The sequence below is a fragment of the Hemitrygon akajei genome, chromosome 6, assembly GCF_048418815.1.
Source record: "Hemitrygon akajei chromosome 6, sHemAka1.3, whole genome shotgun sequence".
Classification (NCBI taxonomy): Eukaryota; Metazoa; Chordata; class Chondrichthyes; order Myliobatiformes; family Dasyatidae; genus Hemitrygon; species Hemitrygon akajei.
This window is the reverse complement of record NC_133129.1, coordinates 61,989,974-62,003,120: the sequence shown is the minus strand read 5'-3', so window position 1 is coordinate 62,003,120 and position 13,147 is coordinate 61,989,974. Positions and strand designations below refer to the sequence as shown.

Sequence of the window (13,147 nt, the reverse complement as noted above, 5' to 3'; positions counted from 1 at the left end):
CAGGCTTCCATGGGGGTTGTCTTTTATTATTCACAGGCTTTGTCGAAATCCCTTAAAACCGGTTTCTGCTATTTAAAAATGGTGTCCCCATTAACCCTTGTCTCTTTTCCGGTTAGTTCCCACGTGGGGAGCTCGGGTAACCTGGCAAAATAGGCTTTTGCCCGCTTCTTTCATAGGAGTTATTTTATCAACACTGTGTCCCAAACTTCCAGTGGCACCCAGGTTGCCCACAGATAGCAAATTTCAAAATTTGCTGATGACACTAAACTGAATGGAAAAGCAAATTGTACAGAGGAGGTGGAGAATCTGCAGAGGGATATAGATGGTTAATTGAGTGGGCCAAGGTCTGGTAGATGGAATACAACGTTGGTAGATGCAAGATCATCCACTTTGCAAGGAATAATAGAAGAGCAGATTATTATTTAAGTGGTGAAAGATTGCAGCATGCTGTTGTGCAGAGGGATTTGGGAATGCTTGTGAATCACAAAAAAATGGCTTGCAGGTACAACAGATTATTAAGAAGGCAAACAAAATGTTGGCCTTCATTGCTAGAGGGATTGAATTCAAGAGCAGGGAGGACATGCTGCAACTATACAGGGTACTAGTGAGGCCACACCTGGAGTACTGTGTGCAGTTCTGGTCTCCATACTTGAAGAAGGATATACTAGCTTTGGAAGCTGTGCAGATGAGGTTCACCAAGTTGATTCCAGAGATGAACGGGTTAACCTATGAGGAGAGATTGAGTCGCCTGGGACTATACTCTCTGGAATTCAGAAGAATGAGAGGGGATCATAGAGAAACATACAAAATTTTGGAAGGGATAGATGAGATAGAAGTAGAAAAGTTGTTTCCATTGGTAGGTGAGACTAGAAATAGGGGACATTGCCTCAAGATTCGGGGGAGAAGATTTAGGACGGAGATGAGGAGAAACAGTTTTTCCCAGAGAGTGGTGAATCTATGGAATTCGCTGCTCAGGGAAGCAGTTGAGGCTTCTTCACTAAATATATTTAAGAAACAGTTAGATAGATTTTTACATAGGGGAATTGAGGGTTATGGGGAAAAGGCAGGCAGATGGAGATGAGTTTACGGACAGATCAGCCATGATCTTATTGAATGGCGGGGCAGGCTCGATGGGCCAGATGGCCTACTCCTGCTCCAATTTTTTATGTTCTTATGTTCACTCTGCAGGGGAGGAAGAGCGACTTGGCCGCAGGACAGAGGGGTCCGAGTTGTAGGTGGGCACGAGTGATGGGTCAGGCGAGGCCTCACTAGGTAGACTAGGAGAATCCCCAGTAGTGTCTGAATCTGAAGAGTTAGGTGAGGGGGTACAGAGGTCTCAGAGAATTAGGAGACCACTGGACAGGCCTGGCCTGTGTAGCACCAGGGGAGCAAAGTGTGACCCCTACCATTTTGGGGAGCTATGTCACTGCCTTGTGCACCTGGATTGAATGTTGTGTTTTGAAGGAAGGGTTGGCAAATTATCTCAATGTCATGAGGACATGACTAAATTTGGTGGGGGGAAAGTGTAACGTGCTGTAAGGTTTCACTGCTAATGTAATGGATTCTCTGTAATGTTCCACTGCTTAGGTAATGGTTTCTCTGTAGCAGCAACGTTCAGGTTATGACCAGAGATAATGGGGCACGTTATCCAATGAGCGGTATGTTGTTCTTTCTTGAGTGTCTGGGAGCCGGGAATTCACAGTCTTTTGCTTGGGAGAGATGTGGAGAGAAGACGCAAATGGAGAGAGTTGGTAAACCTCGGACAGAGTGGACTTGGAGCGAGGGTCCAAAGGTCAGCAACAATTAGAGGAGGTCAATAGTGGACAAATGTGAATGCTTCTATCTTAGCTGGATCTATAACTACTCCACATCTTGAGACTATGTGCCCAACATAGCTAACAGACGTTTTGCAGAACTGGCACTTGTCCAGGGGAAGTTTTAACCCTTCAGCTTTCAGGAGGCCCAGCACCTTCAGCAGCCTCACATCATGCTCTTTCACGGTGGATCCAAATACTATGAGATCATCCAGATATACCAATACCTCAAGCAAGTTCATATCCTCACTTCCTTCTCCATGACCCGCTGGAAGGTTGCAGAGACTCCCAAGATGCCTAAGGCATCCTTTTGAACTGATAAAATCCCTGGGGACATACAAATCCCATTTTCTCTTTGTCGACCTCACTCATGGGGATCTAGTAATATCCACTCCTTAAGTCCAGCATACTAAACTACTTTGCACCACTCAGGCAGGCCAGCACGTCTTCGACCCTAGGGACCATATACTGGTCAGGGATGGCGCACTTGTTCAGAGTTCTATAGTCCACACACCTTCCCATTCTTCTGGGCCACTACTATTGGGGACGCATAGGGGCTTCAGGCCTCAGTGATGATCCCAGTTTCCTTCAACTTACACAAATGCTGCTGAAAGTTCTCCACCACTTCTGCAGGGGCCAGTTGCCCTGACCTTTCTCTGAAAGGGGTATCCTCAATCACCCGGATAGTGTGACGAGTGCTCTTAGAACAACCCACATAAAACTCATCAGTGGAAAAGACACCTTCCAGCTTCAACATCTTCTCTACCAACCTACTCTTTCAAACCCGCAGGAACCGGGGAGTCCCCGAAGTTGAATGACTCAGCAGTCAACTTTCCCCCTTTTTCCATTAATTTCTCCCCAGCTTGTCTCACAGGGACACTAGACATTACTGTTACTGGGAACAAATGTGCTGGGGCATCTCCTGCTTGAAGGTGACCTCCCTCCTCGTAGTGTTCCTGACAATCACTGCCATCCTGCTCGCCTGTACAGCCGAGGGCTTCTGCAATTCAGGCCTCACCAGTACCCCAGCACGAAATCCCGACTCCCCCTCCTCCACTAAGAGGGCCTCACCCTCAAACACTCAGTGAAATTTTGGTGTCCCCATCACTCTCACTACTTCCCCAGGCCGAACTACCTTTGGTTTTGACTGGATAAACCATACTGTCCCTCGCCTAATTCGGTATCCGGCTAATGAAGCCACACACTTCCTCAAAAGCAGCTCGAAACACCGGGTGCATGGACTCTGTTCCCAGAAAGCTCTCACCCGCCTTCTCCTTGCAGGCCCCATGAACTTCCTCACAAGAGGGGTGGTGGTCCCCACCAGGATTGAAATGCCTCCCTTCTCCACAGGGTCCGGACAAACCAGCTCTAATGTATCAAGGATCTCAGCCACTCCCACTTCAGCCTCTGAAAACTCCAACTTCACTGACAAATAACCGTTGTACGGATAATCACTAACACTAAGCCCCCAGATCTCCAGTGCCCTTAATAGGGTCAATGGTAAATGCTTCAGATACCAGTTGTAAAACGAACGGACAGCGTGACCTGCGACCTGGTGTCGAGTATGGCTTTAGCATAAATACCTTCTGTTCGTAGTGACACACTGAAGAATGGTCCCACTAATCCCTCAGGAATTGGGCCTTTCACTCTCGGGAGTTTCTTGTTATATTGCTGGGAATGTGTTCCCCCAGAGACACCAAGATGTTCCCTCACTGGGTCTTCTCTAAGTTTTCCCAATGACTTACCCTGCTGAGGTACCCGGGGGCTCACTCTCCTTCTGGTGTGACACCCGCTGCCACTCACCCCATCAGCTCCATCATATGGGGGCATCACACCTGCTGATAGCAGCCGACATATCTCTGATCTCATCTCTGCCGCAATCTTCTCTACCGCTCCCCAGGGCTGGCTGTCTTTGGTCACTTCATCGCAGGGGACCACTACTGAGGACTGTACAGACAGGTTTGCCACTGCAACACGGATGTGCTTAAACTAAGTAGTGGGGGGGGGAGGGGATGAACTGGAAATATACGGATGGAGTTAAAGGGAAAGTGAAAATAAGAAAAGTTAAAAAGGACAACAGAATCAATGGAGTAGAAAGCTCAAGAAGAGATCATACAGTATGGCCAAGTGAAATAGGAATTGATATGAAAGGAGAGGGGAGTACTGAATTAAAAGTATTATATATGAATGCACGAAATACAAGGAATAAAGTAGATGAGCTTGAGGCTCAGTTGGAAATTGGCAAGTACGATGTTGTGGGAATAACTGAGACATGGCTTCAAGCAGACAGAGCCTGGGAAATGAATATTCAAGGGTATACATCTTATCGAAAGGACAGACTGACTGGCAGAAGGGTTGGGGTGGCTCTGTTGGTGAGGAATGATATTCAGTCCCTTGCGAGGGGGGACATAGAATCTGGGGATGTAGAGTCAGTATGGATAGAACTGAGAAATTCTAAGGGTAGAAAGACCCTAATGGGAGTTATCTACAGGCCCCCAAAGAGCAGTCTGGATGTAGGGTGTAAGTTGAATGAAGAGTTAAAATTGGCATGTCGCAAAGGTAATGATACAGTTGTCATGGGGGATTTCAACATGCAGGTAGACTGGGAGAATCAGAATGGTACTAGACCCCAAGAAAGGGAGCTTGTGGAGTGCCTCCGAGATGGATTCTTAGAACAGTTTGTACTGGAGCCTACCAGGGAGAAGGCAATTCTAGATTTAGTGTTGTGCAATGAATCGGATTTGATCAGGGACCTCGAGGTAAAGGAACCATTAGGAGGTAGTGACCATAATATGATATGTTTTAACCTACAATTTGAGAAGGAGAAGGGAAAATCGGATGTGTCAGTATTACAGTTGAACAAAGGGAACTATGGAGCTATGAGGGAGGAGCTGGCCAAAGTTCAATGGAACAATACCCTAGCAGGGAAGACAGTGGAACAAAAATTGTAGGTATTTCTGGGAATAATGCAGAAGGTGCAGGATCGGTTCATTCCAAAGAGGAAGAAAGATCCTAAGGAGAGTAAGGGGCGGCCGTGGCTGACGAGGGAAGTAAAGGGCAGTATAAAAATAAAAGAGAAGAAGTATAATATAGCAAAGATGAGCGGGAAACCGGAGGACTGGGAAGCTTTTAAAGAGCAACAGAAGATAACAAAAAAGGCAATACGCCAAGAAAAAATGAGGTATGAAGGTAAACTAGCCAAGAATATAAAGGAGGATAGTAAAAGCTTCTTTAGGTATGTGAATAGCAAAAAAATAGTTAAGACCAAAATTGGGCCATTGAAGACAGAAACGGGTGAATTTATTATGGGGAACAAGGAAATGGCAGATGAGTTGAACAGGTACTTTGGCTCTGTCTTCACTAGGGAAGACACAAACAATCTCCCAGATGTAATAGTGGCCAAAGGAACTAGGGTAAAGGATGAACTGAAGGAAGTTTATATTAGGCAAGAAACGGTGTTGGATAGACTGTTGAGTCTGAAGGCTGATAAGTCCCCGGGACCTGATGGTCTGCATCCCAGGGTACTTAAAGAGGTGGCTCTAGAAATCGTGGACGCATTGGTAATCGTTTTCCAATGTTCTATAGATTCAGGAACAGTTCCTGCTGATTGGAGGGTGGCTAATGTTGTCCCACTTTTCAAGAAAGGAGGGAGAGAAAAAACAGGGAATTATAGACCGGTTAGCCTGACGTCAGTGGTGGGAAAGATACTGGAGTCAATTATAAAAGAGGAAATTACGGCACATTTGGATAGCAGTAGAAGGATCAGTCCGAGTCAGCATGGATTTATGAAGGGAAAATCATACTTGACTAATCTTCTGGAGTTTTTTGAGGATGTAACTATGAAAATGGACAAGGGAGAGCCAGTGGATGTAGTGTACCTGGACTTCCAGAAAGCTTTTGATAAAGTCCCACATAGGAGATTAGTGGGCAAAATTAGGGCACATGGTATTGGGGGCAGAGTACTGACATGGATTGAAAATTGGCTGGCTGACAGGAAACAAAGAGTAGTGATTAACGGGTCCCTTTCAGAATGGCAGGCTGTGACCAGTGGGGTACCGCAAGGTTCGGCGCTGGGACCGCAGCTGTTTACAATATACATTAATGATTTAGATGAAGGGATTAAAAGTAACATTAGCAAATTTGCTGATGACACAAAGCTGGGTGGCAGTGTGAAATGTCAGGAGGATGTTATGAGAATGCAGGGTGACTTGGACAGGTTGGGTGAGTGGGCAAATGTATGGCAAATGCAGTTTAATGTGGATAAATGTGAGGTTATCCACTTTGGTGGCAAGAACAGGAAGGCAGATTACTATCTAAATGGAGTCAAGTTAGGAAAAGGGGAAGTGCAACGAGATCTAGGTGTTCTTGTACATCAGTCAATGAAAGCAAGCATGCAGGTACAGCAGGCAGTGAAGAAAACTAATGGCATGCTGGCCTTTATAACAAGAGGAATTGAGTATAGGAGTAAAGATGTCCTTCTGCAGCTGTACAGGGCCCTGGTGAGACCCCACCTGGAGTATTGTGTGCAGTTTTGGTCTCCAAATTTGAGGAAGGACGTTCTTGCTATTGAGGGAGTGCAGCGTAGGTTCACAAGGTTAATTCCCGGAATGGCGGGACTATCATATGTTGAAAGATTGGAGCAACTGGGCTTGTATACACTGGAATTTAGAAGGATGAGAGGGGATCTGATTGAAACATATAAGATTATTAAGGGATTGGACACACTGGAGGCAGGAAGCATGTTCCCGCTGATGGGTGAGTCCAGAACTAGAGGCCACAGAATAAGAATAAGGGGTAGGCCATTTAGAACAGAGATGCAGAAAAACTTTTTCACCCAGAGAGTGGTGGATATGTGGAATGCTCTGCCCCAGAAGGCAGTGGAGGCCAAGTCTCTGGATGCATTCAAGAAAGAGTTAGATAGAGCTCTTATAGATAGTGGGGTCAAGGGAGATGAGGAGAGGGCAGGAACGGGGTACTGATTGTGTATGATTAGCCATGATCACAGTGAATGGTGGTGTTGGCTAGAAGGGTCAAATGGCCTACTCCTGCACCTACTGTCTATTGTCTATTACCCTGTCAACAGAGGCCTCCTGCACCTCTGCCGCGTTCTCCTCTTCCTGTACCCCTCTGATCAGCTCAAAAGATGGAGGGAGGCACGAATTACAAGACTGTCGGAGACCCCATGCAATCTGGTCATGGGACTGGGCGCCCCTGGCTATCTGGTCCATTCTTACTGACGCACCTCAGTAGCCTGAGTGACCCCTCTGCGCCACAAGCAATTTAGCTGCCTCTCTAACTGAAAAATAAAAACAGAAAGCTTCTTCCCCTTTTCCTGACGCAAGTTCTGAAATCCCATCATGAGCTCCACTGGGCTTCCCGTTGGGCCAAAAGCATTGTCCAGTGCTTGCATGTAATTGACAGCTGTCGCTATGGGACACTTTAACCTGACGGCTCTCACAATGTCAGCGGCCCACCCATTCAAACTTTCAACCAATCTTTGTCAATTTACGTCATTATAGCACTGTCACTTATCTAACAACTGAGAGGTCCGCTCCGCCTAAGCCTCATACTCCTCCTCCCCTTTAGGGGTAGGTGTAATTCCAGAGAGTATGCAGAGCCTACCATAGCTGGGACTTTGAAACTGATTTTTCCATTTATTCACCAGAGATGTAAGGGCAGATACTAACTCAGAATTCTCACTCTTCCCTGGGGGATGTGGACTAATCAGACATTCCAAATCCAACCACTCCTTCCCCTCACTCCTCAGAAATGATAAAATCCTGTCTTTGAAATCTCCACACCCAGCTACTGCTACTTCAGCACTGGTTGCATTAAAACGAGATCTGCGGCTGCCATTTTATCAAACCTCTGCCCACAATCGCAACTTTAGCAGTAATTAACAGGCAAATTAACAATTCATCCTGAGTACGAATATCTACCCCACTCAGGGTAGTCACAGAGTGTCCAACAGAATCAATCCTGGATGAGCCCCCACAATTCTAACTCTCGCTTTGGCTAGCGGCTTAATATAGGGGATGATAGCCCCTGGCCCACCCAAACTTAAGAAATCTCGTTTGGGTGGATGCTGCGCGATGTGTCCCCTCTTACAAATCAATATCACAAAATAACAAACAGTATACAATATGTGATTAAACGATTTAAACTCCATAATTCTTAATTTGACTGTATGGTTAGTAAAGAAACAAAAAAGAAAAAGGGCCCATTCTCATAAACAGTCTAATGCGCAATGTTGGAGCTCACTGATAAGGCCGTTTATCCACCATCGACTTCCTCCGATCGTCACTGACCTTCAGATGCTTGCTTCTAGTCCACTCTGTCCAAGGTCTACCAACTCTCTCTATTCACGTCTTCTCTCCTCATCTCTCCCCGGCAAAAGACCGCAAAATCGCTGCTCCCAGACACACAAGAATGAATAACATCCCGCTCATTGGCTAACATGCCCCATTATCTCAAGTCATAACCTAAACATTGCTGCTACAGAGAAACCATTACCTCAGCGGTGGAACATTACAGAGAAGCCATTACCTTAGCAGTGAAACCTTACAGCGTGTTACATTTATACTAATTCAAGAAAGTCATTCAATTTGTGGACTAACTTGTATAATTTGTGTTCTTTTTAGGAGGAAAAGGCTTTATGTTTACAGTCAATGATATCCAAGCTGGTGTTGTCCGCTATCATCATGATGACAGCGACACTGTAAATGACTTCATTATTTTCAGAATTTTTGATGGTCTTCATAGTACCCGACACAAGTTCCCCATCAAAATCTTACCCAAAGATGACAGCCCTCCATTCCTTATTAACAATGTTATCTTTGAACTGTGCGAGAACCAGGAAGTGCTAATTGAGAAGTTTATGCTTCAAGCTTCAGACCTGGACTCAAGTGATGATTACATTCTGTTTAAAATCACCAAAACACCACAAGCTGGAGAAATTATGAAAAGAACAGCCCCTGGTTTGACAGGTATCTTTTAGATTGGACTTGCTGATTAAAAACATCAATCGCTTTTTTTCTTTTCAGTCTTTCAGAATTGTTTGCTTCTTCACTCTGGCCTCAAGTGTCCTAATCCTTGTTGACACTCACCCTATTCTACAATGGTGAGATGTCTTTGCCATATTAAGGCCAAATGACCTTTGTTTTGCCATTGTTAACAAAGTTGGTGAATGTATGAAGCATTAATCCCACTTTATATCTAAATTTGCCTGTTCACCAACAGCAGAAAGAAAAGCTGTTACATGCTCTTGGTAGATTAATTGGCCACTGTAAATTGCAGTTAGTGTGTGTAGGTGAATGGTTGACTCTTGAAAGAATTGAAGAGAGATGGGTGGAATTAAAATGTGTTTAATGTAGAATTAGTGTTAAGGCATGGTGGGAACAGTTAGTTTTCTTGCCATATCTCTCTAAGGTTCTATGATTCTGATCAAGACTAATTTATTTTTGCTTTGGACCAGATTTGATGTTCCCTGTGTAGGAACAAACACCTCTTTTATCATTGGGAAAGAGGTGTAGAAATTTTCATTCCATAATATTTGTTGTCCTGTGGTGAAAAAAAATGTGAACAATCTTTCATAGGGAGATGAAATTCCTCCCATTATATGATAATTCCACTGTGTGAGATGGGAGTAATTTGAAGAAAGAGCAAAGATTTTCACATGGCTCTTGGATCAAGTCAGACAGTGGCCTTTCTGCAGTGGACAGTAGCCTCCAGAGCCTCAAACAGGACAGACAGTAAATACCTATTCATTGTGAGATGGAAGGAGCTCTTTACTACATTAGATTGGATTGGATACCTCTTTCTAGATTTTACTATTCGAAAGATGTGTTACCTTTGGTGGAAAATATGCCTACATTGCCTGCAAGCATCCATATAAATATATACTTACTGGGAGAATGAATTAGGTTTAAGAAAATTCTTTGCATGCCTTCCTCTTTTCACCCTCAACTTTATGTCAACCCCTCCAAACTTTTAGAATTGTACTGATTTGCCCCCTAATTCATTCAAAACTATTTCCAAGTTTACATGAGAATCAATATGATCCATAGCTTTCAATGGCTTGATGCTGTCCAGAACGAATAGGGACACGATGTCCAAGGATGAAATCTGTTAATGCCTACCAAAGCAGAGTGGGACACTCAAGATCTTTGTGAACTAGTGTGCAGTATCTAGATTACCCAGCAATGAGTGATAATGTTAACTTAAGGTGCCTTGGTCATGCGCTATTAACATAGCTTGTTTATTGCTACTTACCTGAATCCCAGGGTATCCTATCTCCAGCTTCCTTCAGAGAGACCTCTTCAATGCTGCAATCTACTATCGTCACTTGGGAGATGAAATGTTTGAAGATTCCTTTGAGGTTATTCTGTACGACAGCCATGACCCTCCAAATCTCTCAGAGCCTCAGGTACCTGCCCGCCACAAACAACTTTAAGATCATGAGTATTGTGTTAATGTGTTGAAAAAGTTTTCAAAATACTGGAGAATGCCCACAGGAGCCGAAATGATATAACTGGGATTTTCCAAACAACAAAAGGTTTAGGAGGAATCAATAAGCATAAAAATTAACTCATTGTTTGTACTGTTGCACTAAAAAAATGTTTAAGTAAAGAGCTAGTAATTCTATTTTTTTTGTACCTGTGTCTGCATTTTCTCTCTCTATGTACTCAATTCCATTTTAAAAGTACTACTGAACTGGAGAGAGAATCAATCAGGAAATAGCCAATCACAAACAAGAGAAAATCTGCAGGTGCTGGAAATCCAAGCAATACACACAAAATTCTGGAGGAACTCAGCAGGCCAGGCAGCATCTTTAGAAAAAAGTACAGTCGACGTTTCGGGCCGAGACCTTTGGCAGGACTGAAGAAAAAAAGATGAGGAGTAGATTTAAAAAGTGGGGGGCAAGGAGAGAGAAACACAAGGTGATAGATGATAGAAAAACACCATTCCCTTCCCTTTTCCCTCTGTCACCTTATCCCTCTTGCCTGCCCATCACCTCCCTCTCGTGCTTCTTCCACATTTTCTTTCTTCCATGGCCTTCTGTCCTCTCCTATCAGGACTCCCCCTCCAGCCCTGTATCTCTTTCACCAATCAACCTCCCAGCTTTTTACTTCATCCTTCCCCCTCCTGGTTTCACTTATCACCTTGTGTTTCTCTTCCCTCGTCCCACCTTTTAAATCTACTCCTCATCTTTTTTTCTCCAGTCCTACTGAAGAGTCTCAGCTAAAAACATCGACTACTTTTTCCATAGATGCTGCCTGGCCTGCTGAGTTCCTCCAGCATTTCATGTGAGTTGCCAGGAAATAGCCAAGGTAGTACTAAAAGCATTCTTGCTTTGATTTACACCTAGACTGGCAATAGTCGGCAGAAGTAATCTGTTGGATGAATTTATATGGTGCATTTGAGATTTTTTTTCTGTAATAGGCATGAAAACAATCAAGAGCCATCTTATATGAGACAAGTTGCTTAAGAGGCAGAATTTATTACTAATCTCAGAGTAAAGGATCTTCAAGGAGAAAAAGTAATTACAATGAGACCATATTGTAAGCAGCTGGAAAGAAACAATCAAAATAAAATCTTAAAGTCAAAATGTTGGTCAATGTCATTTGGGAGATGTGATTAGAAAGTTTGCTGGTACATAAAAAAACAACAAACATTTAAAGTCTCGATTTATTTATGATCTATTAATCAAGTAAATGTTCACCAGAAAAGTGGTCAAGTAAGAAAATTTAAGATATTATTACTTTAATGTTGCTCTTGGAATGAATGCAGTGTGGAATCATGAAGTTAATTTCAGAGATGATGTGCTTGCCTTGAGGATTGATTGCTCTCTGCTCATTGCAATTTAGAAAAACAAAATAGTCTTACTGAGTTATGCAGGTGTTGGGGAAGGATGTGCGATTAGATGCCAAGAAGTGATTTCCTTTAACTGTAAATCCATAAAAGTTATTTGGACAAGTAGATGGATAATAAAGCTGGAAACATTTAGAGGAACAGTGGCCAAATGCAAGCAAATAGGGCTAACTCAGGTAGGCATCTTGGCCAGCAAAGCCTTTTCTGTGCTGTATAACTCTATAACTTAAACTACTTAGATACAGTTTTAGGGGTCACACAGTTGGGCTGAAGTGAGAAGAAATTTCTTTGTACAGCTGGTATTCTGTACTTCAAAAAGACGTGGCTACTCAGTTACTGAGTATAGTCAAGACTGAGCCAGATAGCCTTCGATAATGGACCAACACACAAGATTATTTGTGATCTTATTGAAGCTAGTTTAAAGAAGCATGCATCTAACTGCTCCTTCAGTTACTTATATTCTTATGATTTTGGCCTCATTATCCTTTCCGATAATGTATTCTGGAGTACTCAAACTGTGTGGGTGGTGGCTGGGATTAATCTCACAATCTCTAAGAAAGCCAGCACTTGAATTTTCAAGCCTCAGAAGGCTACAGGTCAGGCACTCATAAATGGTAACTTAATTGACCCAAGGGACATTGTGGGTCCAAGGTTCTGTCTGTTCTATGGCTCAGTGATATTACTTTCTTTTAAATTTATTGTGTCATGAGAAATTTCATTTCATCTTATCTTTGGTTCTTTGGCCAATCTTTTTGCCAATCTCAGTCAGTTGTCTTCTGCCAGCAGAAATAGTTTCTTCTTATAATTCCATCAAAACCATTTTTTTTTACATTTTGGAAACTTGAGTTAATTCTCCCCTTAATCTTTTCTATATCAAAGTTTGCAGACAATCCAAATATATACAATTCAACAAAAGGTATAGTGGTAAGCTTTACAATTTTCACATGGATGGATTTTTCCCCTTATCCCAAGTGTCTTTACTATGAATGTTTGGACCTGCCACATATCTTTAATTCTGTTTAGTTCCCATCTTCCTGAATAATTATGACAAAGAGGATTTTAAGACATTTTGCTCAAGATTTTTTTGTAAAATTGGGAACAAAGAAAGGCCATTCACATGGGGTTAAGGTAGAAACTGAAAGGTATAAAATATAAATTACTGAAGCCATAGAATTTGAAAATATTACTATGAGAAAATGGACTCCTAAATATTTAAAATCAGTGTTTCTGGACCAGAGAGATTAGTCAAAAGAAATTATTTCTAATTAGACTTTGATAAAGTCTATAAAGAGAGAATTATGCTTTAACCATAAGCTGGAACAATTTGATTCATACTGGGAAAAATGGTTTAACTACATAATGCCTCATAGGCCTGATTTTATTCTCACAAATCTGTTCTGAATCTGTTGTAAAAAAAAAGATCACTCCCTACTTGTACATAGTTCTTTCCTTTTGCTTGTTTT

General features: G+C 42.9%; 1 protein-coding gene across 7 annotated transcripts in view; it reads left to right on the top strand.

The window, feature by feature from the left end:
* frem1a (Fras1 related extracellular matrix 1a) overlaps positions 1-13,147 on the top strand; it is a 184,607-nt gene that overhangs the window by 85,515 nt on the left and 85,945 nt on the right. For 6 of the 7 annotated variants that reach the window (XR_012099265.1, XR_012099266.1, XM_073048443.1 and 3 more), the window contains 2 exons: positions 8,456-8,800; positions 10,097-10,239. Coding sequence is in view for 5 of the 7 variants with exons in the window: in XM_073048443.1 (XP_072904544.1) it covers positions 8,456-8,800; positions 10,097-10,239 (488 nt within the window). In the remaining 2 variants the exon portion in view is untranslated. Of the gene's footprint in view, positions 1-8,455; positions 8,801-10,096; positions 10,240-13,147 lie in introns of those variants that run through there. The other variant, XM_073048446.1, reaches the window with a different exon arrangement.